At 38.8% G+C, this 20,054-nt stretch overlaps 1 protein-coding gene across 1 annotated transcript; it reads right to left on the bottom strand.

Annotated features, from left to right (window-relative positions):
- Nucleotides 1-1,047: 1,047 nt before the first annotated feature.
- LOC146735531 (uncharacterized) lies at nucleotides 1,048-2,800 on the bottom strand. Its single transcript, XM_085505899.1, has 2 exons — nucleotides 2,546-2,800; nucleotides 1,048-2,145 (listed from the first exon to the last, which is right to left on the bottom strand). The coding sequence occupies exons 1-2, from the start codon at nucleotides 2,798-2,800 to the stop codon at nucleotides 1,048-1,050; spliced, it is 1,353 nt and encodes a 450-aa protein (XP_085362025.1).
- Between the last annotated feature and the right edge of the window lie 17,254 nt (nucleotides 2,801-20,054).

The raw sequence follows: 20,054 nt of genomic DNA, 5'->3' as shown, positions 1-20,054 counted from the left end.
AAATAATATGGTGCTTGGCGTTTCCAGGAAGCTCATACCGATTTTACTGTACCAACTGGTCAGTGGGATCCCAAGCACTAAAAAGCTCCTTCCATTCTCAAAAAAGAGGGTGGTGGAGGTCCAGCCTGTGTAACTGAGGCGGTGGTGCGCCCAGTGAAAACAGCCAAAACTGCATTCCGCTGTACAGTGGCAGCCCCTGCTGCGAGAGCCAGATGACAAGTGGATATCCCACTTAGACGTGTGGTTTCCCACTAATGGCTGTGTTTCCGTGTCTAGGAGGCTGGTGTGTTCCGCCATTGAGACTTCAGAGTGCTGTGACGCAAAACAATTCGTTCCAGTGGGCTGGCGACAACTCGAAGGTTGAGGGTCGCCACTCTGCTCTCAGTCACCCAATACCCTTTGGATCTGATGGCACCCATTGTAAACTGGCGTCCTTGGTGCTGTACTTGTTGATGAACATGCTCTACTATGAGTCTGGATACATGACTGTCCTTAGGTGACAATATGGGATGTCATTCACCGAAATCGAAGTTTGCTTGGCCAATTCTGCCACCAACACGAATGAGTCCATCTCTGTCTATAAATGGACTTAGTTCGTAAAGTGAACTCTTTTTCGTCAAAGTTCTGTTATTTGAAGAAGATAATATGCTGTATTCTTCTGGAAAATGTTCTTTCTGAAGGGTATGCAGAATAACGTTTTCGGCTTGAATCAAAATGTCTGAGGTTACCTGATGGGGTGTGTTCTTTTCTCCACGCATATTTCTCTTTATAAGATTTGCTACGGCTCTCCTGAGTGAACTCCATTTGGAAAATCTACTAAATCTCTGAGCCCAAATGATCTTGTTCGTTTAGCCTTATTAGTTTTGACTGGCTAACCGAAATTGAGAATGCTCCGGGTTGCTTGCGTACTTCAGGATCATCTTCTCGTAGTTCAAATTTGTATTGATCAGCATCGGATAGCTCTCTTTCTGGAGCATAGTCTGGTTGCCAAAGGAAACTTGGTCCCCATAGCCACATAGTAGAAGTGAGCTTCTGGGCAGGAACTGATCACGACGCAAGGTCAGCGGGGTTCTGAGTTGAGGGTACATGACGCCACTGAACTGGAGAGGAGCAGCTATGTATTTTCTTGACATGGTTCGCCACGTAAACTTGAAATCGCTTAGAATTGTTCCGGAGGTAACCTAATACTATAGTGCTATCTGTGTGATAAATCACTGTGTTGATTTCATCTTGCATTTCAGTTGTAATCACTTGCACTAGTTGTGTAGCCAATACGGCTGCACAGAGTTCCAAACGGGGCACTGATACGGAATGGGTTGGATTTAATTTTGCTTTCCCGAGAAGAAATGCAACATCTACTTTGTTTTCGTGGTTCATCGAGCGTAAGTAGGCGACGGCACCTATCGCTATGTCGCTGGCGTCAGAAAAGACGTGGCATTCTTGTTTTTTAACCAAACTAAAGTCTGGGGAGGTGTAACAGCGATTCAGGTGAACACGCTCGACGCTTGTCAGGCTACTGCACCACCGATTCCAACGGGGAAGGTATTTCTCTGATAAGGGGTTGTCCCAACCTACGTTTGTCTCGTCCTTCAGGAGTTCTCTGAGAATAGGTTTGCCCTCCAACGTAACTGGTGCCAGGATTCCCAAGGGATCGAATACCGAATTCACAGTCGCTAAGACTCCCCGCCGTGAAAACGGTTTCACTTTCAGGTCTACCTTAAAAGTGAATGTGTCCCCCTGTAAGGACCACTGAATCCCCAGTGAACGCTGCATAGGTAGCATGTCTCGGTTAAGATTGAAGAGCTGCAAGTCTTTGGGGCGAATATCGCTGGGCATAGCATGCATGACACGTCTGTCATTTGATGCGATTTTATGAAAGTTAATATTTCTTGTTGCTAGCATCTCTCGCATGTGTTGGATAATACTAATTGATGTTGCGATGTCAGGCTGAGAGGTGAGGCCATCATCTACGTAAAAATCCTTGTGTATAAATTCACTCACGTCATCTCCGTAGGTCAATCTGTTTTCATGAGCGATCTTCCTTAGGCCATATGTGGCAATGGCCGGGGATGACACATATCCAAAAATGTGCACGTTTATTTTTATTATACGGTACTGGATAACCAGTTTTGTCGGGTTATTATCCTGAAACTACATGAAGCGCATGTAGTCTCTATGTACTTGGCAGACGTGGAAGTTATGGAACATCTGTTCCACGTCTCCCATTATGCCTATTGGGTTGCGTCTGAATCTTAGTAGGATGCCAATCAAACTGTTCATTTGATCTGGTCCCTGAATAGGACCTCGTTGAGTGTTATACCATTAAATTTTGAACTCTAGTCAAAAACCACTCTGATCTGAGATTTCTGAGGGTGTTGCACTGCGAAATGTGCTAAGTACCATGTATCTTTGCATTCAATTCAGTTGTTGGAACTGGACTTGCATGTTCGCGTTTGATTAATTTCTCCATGTACTGAACATATTGGTTCAACAAGTCTGGATTGCATCTGAACTAGTTCCGAAGGTTGTTGAAACGATTAAATACCGACTGATAGCTGTTTGGCAGTTGTTCTGGTTCCTGTTTAAAGGGTAGGGGAAGTTCTAAATTGCCTTGAGTATTGACATGAGAATGCTTATCCATGATATCCAAGAACTGTTTGTCCTCTACCGACAGCGATTTATTCTCATCCGTTGCTGTCTCCTCAAAGATGTCAGTATTCCTATCTGGTTTAGGTACAATTATATCTTTTGCATATATGTGATTGTGACACTGAAATCTTTCTCTGGTACACTGGTTCATGTTGTATGATGTCACATCGGAGCTTGCTGTCGTGCGATGAACAGAAGAACAAATTGTGCCTCTAGTTGTTTCTAAACATAACTCACCCGATACAGTTCATCCTAAATGTGTGCGTTGAGCCCAAGGAGCACCAACAGGACCATTTCTGTTCTCTCTCACCTTTAATATTTCAGGACAATTTCTGCCAACGAGGAGTTCTATACCTATATCTATATCTTCTCTAATTTCTGGAATCTTATTAGTGATCGGTTTGAGGTGATCAAATGCTCTGCATACATCGGGTGTTGGTATTTCACCTTTGTCGCTGGGAAGGTCATTGTTCTCTAGTACTACCGGGAGTGGGTATCATTTCTGTCCATCACAGGATTCAATGATAATGTCAACACCACGCCGTCCCTTCCTGTTCTCTCCTTTTGTGCTGCAAGTGGAAAGTTCGTATTCTAGGTCAGGGCCGTGGATTCCCAATGAATTGAAGAGACTAGTAGTTCCCATACAAGCGTTAGACTGGTCGTCTAGAACTGCATATGTTTCTATGAATTCTGTAGGCCGACCCTTTCTGTACACTTTTGCTAAAATTATCTTGCTGCAGGAACGTCCTGCCGAACACTTAGATAACCTTGTACACCTGGTAGTAACTTCTTGATTTGTATCTGTTTTATTGGTCGTTTGTGTTTTTTCTGCAGGTGATGAATGGAGACAGGTTATGTGTCTCTTACTCTGGCAAGTTGTGCATATTATCTCAACAGTACAGTCTTTGGCAAGATGTGTTTGTGTGCACCGGAAGCACAAACCTTTTTTTCTACATAGTTCTAGCCGTTCTCCGATTGGTTTTCTCATGAACGCTTTACACTCAGTCAGATCGTGGCCAGGAGACTCGTGGTAGGCACACTGTTTGGTATCATCCTTTGTGTTTGTGGAGAAAACCCGGGTTCTGTGCTGTTGACTTGCTTTACCTTTATCTGGTCTGATCTGTGTATTATTAAAGCAGGGAACATCTGGATCATTCTGTGTTTTTGCTACGGTTGTAAGAAATTCTGTGAAGTATTGAAATGTTGGGAATTTCTTGTTGATCTGCTTGTAAGTCACCACTCTCTCCCTCCATCTGTTCAGTACATATGATGGCAACTTCTCAACAACTGGATTCATTCCATGTGGAGTATCAAGTATAATCAAATGAGGTAGGTCCTTCATGTGTGCAACTGTGTCTACGCACAAGTCTGCAAGTTCGAGAAGTCGCTGGTTGTCATCAGCTTTGATTTTGCTGAATGTACTTAACTGTTTTATGATGATTGAGGAAATGACAGCCGGGTTGCCAAATCTTGACTCCAGTTCTTCCCAGGCTTCTTTGTATGCTCTTTCTACGTTGTCTACATTTCTCAGTCGATACCTGTCTACCAGTGTTTTTGTTGTACCTGTGGTGTACTTGCCCAGAAAGGACAATTTCTCTGCGGTTGACACACAAGCCGACTGCACCAGGGAATCAAACACTCTCTTCCAAGGCCAAAACATGACGGGGTCACCGCTGTAAATCTCAGGCTCCTACACTGGCAGGCGTTGTCGAGCCAGTATTCGTATGTATTCTTCAGAAACTGGCTTTGTGTTGCAGTCTGTCATTCCAAACTGTCTCTCCGGTGCTGTCATTTGTTTGTCAACTGGTCGCTCAGAAATTTGTTCAGCTCGTAGTGTGGATGGGAGAATCGATATTCCATTCAACGGTGGGTTAGTAGTATGAGTTTCTTGCAATTGTAAACTGCCATCATTGTTTGTTTTCGAATGTTTGTGTGAATTTTTAGCCAAAAATGTGTCCACATGATCATTTGATGACTGTTCTGGGGTTGTAGGGAACAGTCCATTCTCTTCGTCTACAGCCTGTTGTAAAACGGTGGCTGTTGCATGAGCAGCTGCAGCCTTTTTGTCGGCCTCAAGGACTCTATTTTTGGCTTTGCGCTCTGCTAACTCCGTTAATGCTTTCGCTATAGCTCTTTCAAACTCTCATTCTTTCTTTGATGCCTCAGCCATTGCCAAAGCATGTGTTTTCACTACACTAAGTCTGGACGACGTCTTGGATATGTTTGAGCTTGAAACTGATTGTCCATATTGTGACGACTTTGTAGTGTGTATGCTATTTCTGGAAGATGAGCTCGAGGCTGAGGGTTCGTATGGCTCTTTGTGATATGCAGTTTTTCTCATTTGTCTCATCTTTGCTTCATTAATCTCTGTGTCAATGATTCGCTTGTTTCGAAGAAATATTTGTTTCATGTATTCTGCATCATCGCGAGAATCACCCCATTTGTCTTTTTCATACAGAGCTTCTAACTCCTCCCATGTAAAGGCATACTGCTGACTGAGCCACTCAATTTCTGAAATTATTTCACTGGGGTCTGTGACTTCGATACATGATAACTTTTCTTTTGTTTGCTGCCATAGCCCATGTAAAATGTTCTCTGTTTCTATAATATTGTTAGTAAGAGCTTTGGCTGAGAGAGTTCTCTGCCGTTGAAGGCGCTGTGTGATATCACATTCAAATCTCTCATCTTCCTTATCTTCTAGAGGTTCAGATTTTGTATTACTTGCCATATTTTCTAATTCACTTACGTGCTGCACTCCTGATAATCAGTGCGGATGTGTGCATTCAATAACACTGCTGATCACGGGATTGGTTTCTCTCCGTAGTGTAGACTAATTTTCACTGCAGATGCAGACTTCGAATATTCACTGTTCCGGGGTCTAGGTGCTTTTATACCCGTACTTGTGATCAACCACTTCGAAAAACAACCACCCACAAGTGCTTCAGGGGATAATCATTTATTCCAAGCGGTGAATACTACAAACAGAAAATGACAGTTTGTCAACAACAAAGGTAACGTACAATGTACTACGACGGAATCACGTGTGAAACGATATTTCGAAAAATATATCAAAGATTCACAATTATCACTCAGAATCTCTTAAAACATAAACTCTAAAAGATAAAACAGTTACAATGAAATTAACCTACTTGTTGGGTCTATAATGTTCTCTCACAGGCGTACTGAACGTCGAAAACCCGAAAAGTCAATTGCCGGTGTGGTCAACTTACTCAACAGCCCATAATAGTCTCCAAGATGTCAATAACAATGAAAGTACCATAGAGGGCATCAACACGTAGCTCTATCTAAGGGGGATACGAGAGGCACACATCTAGAATTAAAGATATGTCCTAATAGTTATATTTTCCATGTTGTAAAATGCACCTAAAGGCCATTTTGAATATATGCAAATTAGGTATATTTCGGAAGCCTAGATTTTCCTAGACTTTTAGTATGTCAATCTAGGCACCTCCCCGGAATGTATTGTGAAGAAATTATTTCTGTTGCAATTTGTGATGGGTCAAACCATAAAATGACTGGACTATTGATACAGATAATAAGTTCCTATGTTGTTTGTTTTCTCAATAAACATACATGGGAAATCTAAATATTAAATCAACTTAAAACTCTGGAACTCGATAAACACAATGGAAATTGAATAACATAGCTCTCATTTGAGCTTTTCAAATTCGACAGTTTATTCTTATCCTTATCCTTATATTTTGCAGGAGGTTTGCAATGTCTCTTTGGTCTTTCTTTGGCAGGCGAGTTAATTTTGTTAGGTTTGTTGTTTATTCCTTGTGATTCCTGGTTCAAGTTGCTTGCAGTATGCTTGGTTTGCATATCCATAGTTGGCCTATCATGTGCTGGTTTGATGGTATTGAGTGCTGTCAGGTGTCTGCACTGTATATTTTCTGTCAGATAATTTGTTAATGACTATGGCAGGTTGTCATGGTGAACCTGGTGTTTTCTGAAATCTACATAGAGAATTTGTTTTGAGTGGTGTAATGTCTGTTTGACTTCCATAAGATTTTGCTCTCTGTTCAATCTTCTCCTTATAACTATTTGTAGACTGATCACGTCCATACTGTAGAAATGGGAGATTGGTCTTGACCTTTCTATTGGGAAACATTAACGCAAATGGAGATGGGATATCAGCTGTAATGGGAGTGTCTCTAAATGTTTTCAGGATTTCCCCCGGGTTTTTCTCCCTTTTCTGAGGAGACTTTTTGAGCATAATTTTGACTGTGTATATATTTCTTTCTGCGTGTCCATTGGCTTGTTGGTGATTGGGTGCACTGGTTGTATGTCTTATCTCATGAGTCTGGCAATATTCTTTAAATTCACTGCTTGTAAGCTGTGGCCCATTGTCCGATATTAAGTCTGTTGGGTATCCAAAATTGGAGAATATTTCATCAATCTTGCTGATGACAGTTGAACTAGTCATGTTATGTAATTTATATGCCCAAATATAACCAGCATAGTAATCAACGATTAAAAGGTATTGGGAGCCTTCAAACTCGGATATATCGATACCAATCGTGTTCATGGGTTCAGTACTGTAGATAGGTTGTACTGGAAGTTTTGACTGACTTCTCTGATAGGTTTGACATTGGTTACAATCTTTTATCATGTATTCTATGTCTGCATTCAGACCAGGCCAATATACTGGCTCTGAGACGTGTTTTCTCTATACCTTGGTGTTGTTTGTGGAGTATTTGGAGTACTCTATCTAAAATTCCCGTTGCGATGATGATTCAATGACCTTTTAATACTACACCATTGTGGATGGCTAACTCGGAGCGATGCTGCCAATATGCATGAGTAATTTCATTGCATTTGTTTTTCTCTTTAGGCCATCCATTTGTGATGTATGGGATTGAGGCCTGGAGAACTGGATCTTTGACAGTGAGGTCGCGGGTGCGGCCAATGACAAATGGCTTCATTGTTGAGACTTCGTGTATATGTACGTCAACATCAGGTATTTGGAAGGTTGTTTGTTTGGTGTTTATGCATCTTGATAGACAGTCAGCGAGGGGTACATCTTTCCCTGGCACATATTTTATGTTGTAATTATATCCTTGAATCTGTAGGATTAGTCTCTGTAGTCTGGCTGGCATCTTGTTGATCTGTTTCTTTGCTATTGATTCTAGAGTTTGGTGGTCAGAATGGATGGTAAAGGATCTACCAAAAACAGTGTTTGAAATACCTTGTTGCCCAAACAACAGCTAGCATTTCACGTTCTATGCTTCTGCCGGGGTTAGGGCTTTTGAAGCAAAGTGGATAGGTTTATCATCTTGCAGCAAAACAGCCCCGAGACCTTTACTGGATATATCACACTGGATCACAATATCTTTACTAGCATCGAAGTATGTCAATACTGGTGCTTTTGTTATGGCTTGCTTTATCTGGTCAAGTGCTTTATCGTGATTTGCAGACCATTCAAACACTACACCTTTCTGCAGTAATTTTCTAAGCGGCTCAGTGAGTTGACTTAACTTTACAAACTTAGATAAATAACTGACAAGCCTGAGGAGTGACTGTAATTCTTGCTTATCTGTTGGTGCTTCCATCCTCTGAATAGCTTTCACCTTGGATGGGTCAGGCGATACACCATCCTTACTCAGAATATGTCCGAACAGTTTTACCTTATCTTGGTGGAAATGACATTTCTCATCATTCAGCTTTACATTGTATTGTCTACAGGCCTTTAGCACATTTTGCACTGCTTTGTCATGCTGTGTGCTAGTTTCAGCTGCAATCAGTATGTCGTTTTTAAGACAGTGTACATTATCTATTTATCCAAAGATTTTATCAAGGTCGACTTGAAACACATCTTGTGTGGATATCAGACCGAAAGGCAATCTTGTGAAACAGTATCTTCCAAAGATTGTACTAAATGTTGTTAGCAGTTGTGTCAAGTGGTATATTCCAATATCCACTGAGTAGATCCAATGTTGAGAAATGTTGTGTGTTCTTTAGGTCTGGCAAGGATATCATCAAATGTTTTGGCGTAATAGTGTGGTCTTTTGATGAACTTATTTAGCTCACGGGGATCCAAGCAGATGCGTAGTGATTCGTTAGGCTTGGTGACCAACACAATGCTGTTCACCCAGTCAGTGGATTCTTGCTGTATTAGGCGACCCAGTTCCTGTTTTAAGGGTATTTTCAATGCATATGGTGTTCTTCTTGCTAGATTTATCATAGGTGTTGCATCATCAGACAGCTCAATTTTGTAGTCTGTGTTTATCTTGCCAACACCTTCAAATACATCTGGATTGTCCTTTACTAACTGCTCTCTGGTGCTGTATGCTATAGTTTCCTCCACGTCATATTCTGTACAGCATTTGCGTCCCTCACAAGGGAATTTGACAAGTTCTAGGCATGTGCATAATCTTAAACAAATAGGTTGTTTCCATGTTCTGATATGAAAAATTCTACATCTCTTTTCTGTTTGCCTTTGTGTTCAACAACAGGAATTGTAACTTTCCCACAACTCTTGAAAGGTGTATATCCATACCCCCTGAGACGTACTTCTGAGGTGTTTGGCTTATGGTCTATTCCAAACAGTATTCTGTATGTTGTATAATTTAAAAGGTTTGCTTGAGCTCCGGTGTCAATCTTTGCTTTGAGGAGTTTCTGTCCCTGTGTTGTGCTAATCTTGATCACTGCGAATTTGTCTTTCATTCCTCTTGTGCATTCATCAAACCCATAATTCCCAGCACTGTCAGACTCGTGTCTGTCCTCACCTTATGTGTTTTCTTTCCATATTTCTTATTTGCTTCTCCACTTTTGGCTGAAGACTGACACTTTCTTGTCTAGTGGTTTCGCTTTCCACATTTCTTGCATATTTGGCCAAAAGCTGGACACTTTCTTGGCTGATGAGTTAAACCACAATGTCTGCATTCCTTGTGTGTTCGCTTTGCTGACTATACAACCTCAACTGTTTTAGATGTGGTTGATTGTTTCATAGACATTTTAGTGCAGATAAGTGAGCATTGGCAGCTTTATAATTTCTTCCAAGGGCAATTGCTTCATCCAATGTATATGTCTTAGGCTTTGCTAGCAGCTCTTTCTGGAATTCTGGTATTGGTTTAGCGGCAATAATTAATTCAATTATTCGCTCCTCGAGCTCCTTCTGGTCAAAGTCACACTTATTAGCCAGCAGTTTACATTTGCTAACAAACGAATCAAGAGATTCATCAGGTTTTTGTCTCAATGTGGTTAATTTGAGTCGACTAATTCTGAAATTCCCGGCTGGTTCAATTGACTCTTGAAATTTCTTGTATATTACCTCTGGTTTTGACTTGTCGTCATTTTACAGGTCCCAACTATTGAATTTACGTAATCCTTCGTCCCCTGTTGCCAGCAAAAAAAATAGCAGCCTTTTCTTCGTCTTTCACATTTTTCACGACAAATTAAAGCTATATGCGCTGTTTGAATAAACTGAAAGACTCTGTTAGGTTTTCAGATTCCCAGTTCATTGTAGGGAGTTTATCATCCATGTTTGTTTTGTCTGGAACAGACTTGCAAATGTTCGTGAGTCAGAAGTCAACTTACGCAAATTTTCAGCTACTTGGGTATCATTTTTCTTCAAACTTGAACGTCCAGGGTCACCATGTTATGTTATTGATGAACTCATTTAATTCAAGTAAAACAGCTCTGGTTTACAATGAGTAAAACTGACAGTAATGGCTGCCGCCAACAACAACCTGGGTCATAAGTCATAACAGATATAGTACTCTCTGTCAAGAGAGGGCTCACTACAACAGTTGCTATACATATGTGATATCATAACAGATACCTACTCATAATTAAAGCTATATGCGCTATATGCGCTGTTTGAATAAACTGAAAGACTCTGTTAGGTTTTCAGATTCCCAGTTCATTGTAGGGAGTTTATCATCCATGTTTGTTTTGTCTGGAACAGACTTGCAAATGTTCGTGAGTCAGAAGTCAACTTACGCAAATTTTCAGCTACTTGGGTATCATTTTTCTTCAAACTTGAACGTCCAGGGTCACCATGTTATGTTATTGATGAACTCATTTAATTCAAGTAAAACAGCTCTGGTTTACAATGAGTAAAACTGACAGTAATGGCTGCCGCCAACAACAACCTGGGTCATAAGTCATAACAGATATAGTACTCTCTGTCAAGAGAGGGCTCACTACAACAGTTGCTATACATATGTGATATCATAACAGATACCTACTCATAAGTGACGCTACCATATATATACACAAGATTAGAAGCCACACAAACCCAGCGACTGCTCAGATTGCAAAAGAATTGTACACACTCCCACCAAGTCATAGCTCCGGGTCATGGTGTTTTTCTGTGCCCGGTACCAAAGGTGCTGGAGTGTAAAATTGCATCTTAATGTTTACACCTTGCCTGATGTCGTTTAACTACACTTGACAGGTATTTCCTATTTTGGCGTATCATGTGACCCCATTGTGAATCAAATCTTTCTTATTTAGATGCGATCCGATGGCGGCCTGAATGTCATGATTGATTTAGCCTCATCTTGGATTTAGCCACAAAAATGATATAATTTGACACACGGACCTCTTTGGTTAACTCGCCCACAAGACTGCACATTCACGCTGACCCCCGAAGAACTAAAGGGTTTGGACTTCACAGCGATTGGGCAAAGACTTTCTTGTCTTAATAAAATGTGTATACTGAGTGCAAGTTAATTTTTCAAAGAGTTCCCTTGCACTGCATCAGTCCCACTGCGTGATATATTTTCAGTCCAAAGAATCCCCATCTCTGACGGGAAAGACCTGTTCTCACCTATCAACCTATCAAGATACAACATTGTCGATGGACCATCGGTCAATGTCGGTACAATTTTAAGTGATCAATATTGCACCTATTTTTCTGAAAGACGAATCCTGTCAAACCAGTTCATGGTATGATAGACATCTGTAAGGGGCCATCTCTCCAAACTACAAGCTCTACAAGCTTTTTGAAATTATTTGGCAAATAAAATAGCCACATTGTAAAACACCAAGTCATTTACGACAATTTTCACACCATCGTAACTAAGAACAAGGTATGTATTGCACATGAAAGATCATTTTCAGTAAACAGCGCCCGCTATCGGCGAAACATGTGTATGACTTGAAATGAGCTGAGGTTGTTTTGATGTTATAGAATTTTGTCGAGATGAAAAATGTGGTGTTTTTGCTAATAAGCTTTGCATTTAGTATGACTGCAAACGTTATTGAAATAATTGTGTTAATAAATGTCACTCAACACATTGTTGCAATCGAACAAATCATGTTGGATAAAATGAACATTTCACAAAAACAAAACAAATATGTTTTTGTAAATCGATGCACCATTCTATAACCGATATAATGCTGTTTAATGTATATTATATTGTCGAGGAAAATCAATTGCATTAAACCATACATAATTTCTACGTCAAAAGAGTCATAACAGAAGTGAAGATAATTATTACACAATAACAAAGTAAAGACATAGAGGATCTCCAATGAGTGACCGTGTAATATCGGATTTATTAAACGAGTGTAGTAATTTTCTTGAAAATTACTACACGAGTTTAATAAATCCGATATTACACGGTCACGAATTTGAGATCCTATTTATCACATGTATTCTTTTTTGTTGTAATTCAAAGCCAAATGTTCCCACTGTCATCGGCAGCCGAAATCGACAACGCAAACACTGGGCGCATTGATTCAGTCGAACAAGTAAAAGTGAAGAGTCATTGAAGAGACAAAAACGATCAAAAAGAACTTTAATAAAGGTCCAAACACCAAACTAGTTAGAATACAAATAAACAAATTACATTATTTTTAACTTAAACACTTAAAGCGAAAAACGAAAGCAGTAAAAACTATTAAATACATCAAAAAGCTGTAGGAACTACAAGTATTTATCGGGGGTTTCCCCGTCACTCCATGACGTCATTGACATGGTCCACGAGATCAAACATGGAAGTCAACGCTGTGTCGATCGAAAGTTATTATTTAGTTCTCATCTGATGACTGAGAGGAATCAAACACATATATCCGACGTCTTTTCGGTGGAATTGTTGAACTATCATTGTTGGCAATGTTGTAATGTACGTGTACATTAAATACTCCGCCGGAAATGGGGCCTCCAAATATCGGTGTGGATTGTGAACTCAAGGTCGAGGCATGATGGCTGATATTGGTTGATGTCAACTGGGACGCGATGTTACATTGTGGTTGAGGTTGCATAACAGAAGGTATTGATGTTTGGCACGGGTTTGATGTGCTATAGTTAGGGGTGGCTACTTGATTATTCAAAATGCCAGAAATTTCTCTGTGTTGGTTTTCTGATATAGTGCTGTAGGCATTGACGGACTGAATGTTACGATGACCGGAGATCTGCATTATTTGTGTCGGTGGTATATTTTGGTCACTTAATTTCTGGATGAGATGCTTTCTGGCACTATGATTTGTGAGGCGTTTGTTTGGGGGTAAATTTGCTGCAGTTGCCATATTTTTCATCAGGGAACCTATTTTATTAATTCCGATAGGCTGGTGACGGAACCACTGCTCACCCGGTCTGGGCAGTCCACGAGAATGCATGGCGATGTACTATGGGTCGTCACTATTTGTGTAACTAGCTGGTCGTAAACTGAGGTATTTTTTTGAAAATAGCAACTGGACATCTTCTGGGATTCGCAGGGGCGTCCCACATGTTTGGCTTCACTTTTCTGGTATCCCTTGGATTTTCTCCAGTCCGAGTTTTAGTTTGCCGTTCAGAGAACTCAAGATATTCACGACCGCTACTATCAGTACATAGGCTCACATCTCCCCAACACATGTTACGGTGCTCGGTATTACCCCTCAGACCAAAATGTACTGTGTTATAAAACCACATGGTATTTATTATGGCTTCAGGACTGTGGGACCCAAACTGTCCCGATTCCCACAGAATTTCGATTTCCTCATCTGTAGCCGCCTCAGCTGTTCGCGGTAGGTTGCCCTTACCATCTTTCTTTAATTTCTTCTGTTTTGCTTTTATTGTTTCCCGCACCTCATTAAACTCAATACTACTGATCAGTGAATACATGTATTTGTGTCGTTTCAGGTGACGTTCAAAGCTAGAAAGCATAGATCTTAAGGAAGTAGGCTCGTAATCATCACCGCTTGGTTTACGGACACTGATAAAGAATTTGCATAGAATTGTTTCCAGTTCTTTTGGAGGGATTTCGTGGATTTCTCTAGCTTCTTTTATTTCTGGTGTCTTCAAAAATTGGCCCAGTAATCTCATATCATATAGAGTTTTCTTGGCTGTGTTTTTGTTTTGTTGAGTTTCAATTGTTCTTCTGACATCGTCATCGGTGACTGGCACAAATCTACATGGTCGTGAAGGCCCGGCCTCGGCGCCGTCACTGTCAGTGGTCTGTGCTGTCGCTTCACCCAAGGAAGCATTTTCTATGACGAAAAGAAATGTTACATTTGTTATTATAAATATAAAAATAAATTCATGTTGTGGAATCATTTTATTTAGTACTCGCAGTATTGTGATGTATTTTTATCCAATGCATTATGCGATCATACAATACGCCGAGTGATCATGATCTCAGTATATCAGTTCTGACGAAAGAAAAAAAACGTAAACGTACCTTCATTTGGTCTTTCTTGCTCATCATTCATAAATTCTGTCACGTCTATATCAAAAGTATTGACTAAGTCGCCCATATGTATCATGATTTCGAACGTTTGATCAGCTGAAGGTTTGTTTGCTTTGAGATGCAAATTTGTACGATTTACAGCAGACGAAACATTGTCATGCCCGAACTATTTTCGGGTTGGGAGAATTGAGACTGATTAATATCTTTAATATTTTGTTTATATAACAGCGATAAAATCAGAGATTATATAGCATCTAAAAATCTAATAAGTATAATATGTAATAATTTCTACATAATTTGTCATTAAAATCTGCCTCATCATAAGTGTTGCATAATTCAGTACTAACTTTGCTGATTAGGTCAAAGGTGAAATTAGCTGTATTGGCCAATCACATCACAGACTTAAAGTGTGACGTCACTTTCAAAGTGTATAATACCAAAAATATCACACGGGTGTTATTACACCGTAAGTGCATGATACATGTGATAAAATTGGTTTCTCGTTAGTTCAATCATCATCACCATCATCTTCTTTATCATCATAAATGTTGTCAGCACATGTATTTTCATTATTATCTACTTCGTAAACCACATCCTCGTTATTGCAGCATTTCAAATAACACATATCAGTGCATTTTAAACTGCAGTTTAAATAGCGTCACCTATCATCTTTCAGTAGTGCGTTTGTTGTGCTGCAACTAGGGATTGTTAAGACAGACTTGGAGGCTTGTCACTTATGGAAGGCGATATAAAATTGCTAGTAATACATCTAGATTTAGAGGTGAGCAAGATATGTATCATTCATACATCTCTTTGTAAATGTAAATTATATAGATTATTTTAGCTGACTTCATATATATCTGTGTGTATTTATCACACATAGTTATACAAATGTGACAAAAATGTGGTTTAGAAGCATATTAATACGGAATACACTCTACATTTTCCCAAATATGTGATGATGAGCTTGCTGCACTAAAAAAATAAAAACTGATGAGAAGCTCTATAACGTCTTCTCCAGCAATCAATGTCGTCGTACACATGACAAAACAAAATCATGTAGATATGTTTTCAGGAAATAAGCACCTCTGGGTTGGACAGGTGACATTTTTTGTATTGCCAATGCAATGTCTATTTTTTCAGTACGAAATCTCGCCTGTCACAAAAATCGAATGATTTGATTTTGAACTACTTCAACTGTGAGCTAAGTTAAGTTTGTCCTTTGAGGGCGCTATTTAATCTGTATTATTGTTTATGATTTCTAGTGATCTGTTTGAAAATGTAGATATGCGTTTAAACAATTTATTTAGAATACGTGATTTATGTGTTTTCATTAATTTAATTTATTAATTATCATGAAATTAGCCTAAAAGGGTACACAAAGAGTAACAATGGAAGTCATTTGCATATTTCCCATGAGACTTAGCAATGAGAAGTCAGTTTTAGTCAGTTACATCATTGGACTCGTCTGAGAAGTATCTCTTTCTTTTCATCTCTCTGACCAATGAACCATTCAGTCCAAAGTTGGTCTTGCGGATATTTTAGTCCAGCTCCTTTCAACTTACTGTGTTTAATACGCTCGTACAGTTTGTGAATTCTACAAGTCAGACTGTGTTGTATTTTGCTAGATTTGTCCAACTGACGGGGTATGTACATTTTTGCTATTGTTTTAACCATATGCTTCAATGTCCATGCAATCCTTTGTTCCTGACATGTGCTTTGTTAACTTATTCTTTTGTTAAATTTCATTTAAATGTCAACCCTAATATTAGTGTGAATTGTATAATTCGATTTCAACTGTCGTTAATTTTCTCAATATAATTTATTGTATTTTCATATCGTTTTAAATTCCTGTAATTTTGTAGTGAACTTTACAACGTCACTCGCCTATTTACACACGATGCTATGCGATGTCTTTGATTATTAAACTCAGTATGGGGATTTGTTGTACAGTTAACATCGTCGTCCATACTTTGTTATCCCTTGGTCACTCGTGCATCTATTTTTGCATTTGCCAATGTGTAGATATCATTAGTTTTAAAGCTGTTCAGTATAATAAATGGACAGATTTGATGATACAAATTTGGATTTAATCATGTTTTGCTATGTTTAAATTTGAAAATTTAACAAAGCACAAAACCCAAAATAAATACGCAAGATTTTTTCTCTTTATTACAGCTCAATGTCAATCTTTCATAGGGACATGTATACTTGAGATGCCATCACTTCATTAAAATTTACCATCATCAAATGTGACGGTACATTATTATGCGTGGACATACTCACAAATACTCCCGCCTTTGTTGAATCCATGCAACGATTTGACCTTGTTTTTAAGTTAGATTGCACGCATAACGCAAAATCTCGCAGTGAACGTTAAATTGTTTATTAAATCAAGATTCCGAATTTTAAGTAATTGTTTATGATCATTTCATACATTGTGTACGCGTCTCCTTGACTTTATTATTATATTTATGGGCTTTATCGCAGAAATTACATTTGTGTTTTATTAATTGGAGTATGAAGCGTTTGCCTCTCTGGGAAGGATGTGCAAAAACATGTTAGTTAAGCTTTCAATATAATTCCTGTCAAGCACACATAAATGTATAATACTGAAAAATGTGTTCTTACCATCTCTATGCTGGTGTTAACTGCTGAAAGATTTATCAACCTAATATACTTTGCCTTCTCCATTTTACGTCTGGTACTGGTACGCTTTCTTTCTTTTGGTCATAAATTGACAAAAAATAGGCAATACAAGTTACTTTATTTTAAGAAACTGTAAACTAGATTGTTGTATATATAATTATACCCTATCATAATGTAACATATTGTACAAGGCTGTGTTTTTGTGGCGTGGACATTATAACACCCAATTATACAAAAATCGTAAAGGAAGTTTTGCAAATGTTATGGTCAATCATAATGTGACTACTGCATTCTATTTCGTGACAGTTTCGTGACTCGTGACAGTTGTATTACATAGTAAGTAACATATTAGCCACCAAACTCTTCGATACTAATATTTCACAAAATAAAAAGTTTTGCAATAAAGTTCAATGTTTTATTTCAAAACACTGAGAAAGGGTGGGAGGGTAGAGTGACAATTTAATGTCTTATCAAAGATGGGAGGGTAGAGTAACAATTTTAATGTGTGGGCCAAGACTGGAGGAGAGTGACAATTTAACATATCGTCTATGATAGGATAGTGTAACAATTTTAATGTTGTCGAAGAGGGGAGGGTAGAGTAACAATTTAATGTATCGCCCAACGATACGTTAAATTGTCACTCTATCCTCTCATCATGGACGATACATTAAATTGTTACTCCACCCTCCAGCTCAGATGATACATTAAATTGTTGCTCCATCCTCCCATGTTACATAATAAAATTGTTACTCTAGATCATACATTAATTTATTACTCCTCCCTCCCATCTTAGGCGATACATTAAATTGCTGCGCTACCCTCCCATCTTTCACGATACATTAAATTGTTAGTCTACCCTCTTCTCAGATGATACATTAAATCGTTACTCTCCCCTCCCATCACAGACGATACATTATATTGTCACACTTCGCTCCCATCACAGACGATACCTTAAATTGTTACTCTACCCTCCCATCATAGACGATACATTAAATCGTTTCTCTACCTTACCATCATAGACGATACATTAAATTGTTACTCTACCTCCATCTCAGATGATACATTAAATTGTTACTCTACCCCCATCTCAGATGATACATTAAATTGTCACTCTCCCCTCCCATCACAGACGATACATTAAATTGTTACTCTACCCTCCCATTGAAAACGATACATTAAATTGTTACTCTAACCCATCTCAGATGATAGATTAAATTGTTACTCTCCCCTCCCATCCCAGACGATACATTAAATTATCACTCTTCCCTCCCATCACATACGATACATGTAATTGTTAGTCTACCATACCATCACAAACGATACATTAAACTGTTACTCTCCCCTCCCATCACAGACGATACATTAAATTGTTACTCTACCCTACCATCATAGACGATACATTAAATTGTTACTCTACCTCCGTCTTAGATGATACATTAAATTGTTACACTACCTTCCCAAATCAGATGATAAATTAAATTGTTACTGTTACTCTATCCTCCCATCTTAGGCGATACATCAAATTGTCACACTTCCCTCCCATCACAGACGATACATTAAACTGTTACTCTACCCTCCCATCATAGACGATACATTAAATTGTCACACTTTCCTCCCATCACAGACGATACATTAAATTGTTACTCTACCCCATCTCAGATGATGCATTAAATTGTTACTCTCCCCTCCCATCACAGACGATACATTATATTGTCACACTTTCCTCCCATCCCAGAAGATACATTAAATTGTTATTCTACCCTCCCATCACAAACGATACATTAAATTGTTACTTTACCCTCCCATCACAAACGATACATTAAATTGTTACTCTCCCCTCCCATCCCAGAAGATACATTAAATTGTTATTCTACCCTACCATCACAAACGATACATTAAATTGTTACTCTCCCCTCCCATCCCAGAAGATACATTAAATTGTTACTCTACCCTACCATCACAGACGATACATTAAATTGTTACTCTACCCCCATCTTAGATGATACATTAAATTGTTACACTACCTTCCCAAATTAGATGATACATTAAATTGTTACTCTGTTACTCTATTCTCCCATCTTAGGCGATACATCAAATTGTCACACTTTCCTCCCATCACAGACGATATATTAAATTGTTACTCTGTCCTCCCATCTTAGGCGATACATCAAATTGTCACACTTTCCTCCCATCACAGACGATAAATTAAATTGTTACTCTACCCCATCTCAAATGATACATTAAATTGTTACTCTCCCCTCCCATCATAGACGATACATTAAATTATTAATCTTCCCTCCCATCTCAGATGATACATTAAATTGTCACACTTCCCTCCCATCACAGCCGATACATTAAATTGTTACTCTCCCCGCATCTCAGATGATACATCACATTTTTATTGTACCCTTCCGTCTTAGACCATACATTAAATTGTTACTTTACCCTCCCATCATAGACGATACATTAAATTGTTACTCTACCCCCATCTTAGATGATACATTAAATTGTTACACTACCTTCCCAAATCAGATGATACAATAAATTGTTACTGTTACTCTATCCTCCCATCTTAGGCGATACATCAAATTGTCACACTTTCCTCCCATCACAGACGATATATTAAATTGTTACTCTACCCCATCTCAGATGATACATTATATTGTTACTCTCCCCTCCCATCTCAGATGATACATTAAATTGTCACACTTCCCTCCCATCACAGCCGATACATTAAATTGTTACTCTCCCCGCATCTCAGATGATACATCACATTTTTACTGTACCCTTCCGTCTTAGACCATACATTAAATTGTTACTCTCCCCTCCCATCACATTCGATACATGAAATTGTTAGTCTACCATACCATCACAAACGATACATTAAATTGTTACTCTACCCTCTCATCATAGACGATACATTAAATTGTTACTCTACCCTACCACCATAGACGATACATTAAATTGTTAATCTACCCTCCCATATCAGATGATACATTAAATTGTCACACTTCCCTCCCATTACAGACGATACATTAAATTGTTACTCTACCCTACCATCATAGACGATACATTAAATTGTTACTCTACCCCCATCTTAGATGATATATTAAA

Source organism: Saccoglossus kowalevskii, chromosome 12 (genome assembly GCF_978046115.1).
Source record: "Saccoglossus kowalevskii chromosome 12, keSacKowa6.1, whole genome shotgun sequence".
Classification (NCBI taxonomy): domain Eukaryota; kingdom Metazoa; phylum Hemichordata; class Enteropneusta; family Harrimaniidae; genus Saccoglossus; species Saccoglossus kowalevskii.
Note: the sequence above shows the minus strand (reverse complement) of the source record. Positions and strands in the feature narration are given on the sequence as shown.

Coding starts and splice junctions, on each gene's coding strand:
- LOC146735531 (XM_085505899.1), bottom strand. CDS start 2,800: ATGAACCAGTGTACCAGAGAAAGATTTCAGTGTCACAATCACATATAT. Junction 2,146..2,545: donor TGCCAAACAGCTATCAGTCG/GTATTTAATCGT, acceptor ATGTAGTTTCAG/GATAATAACCCGACAAAACT.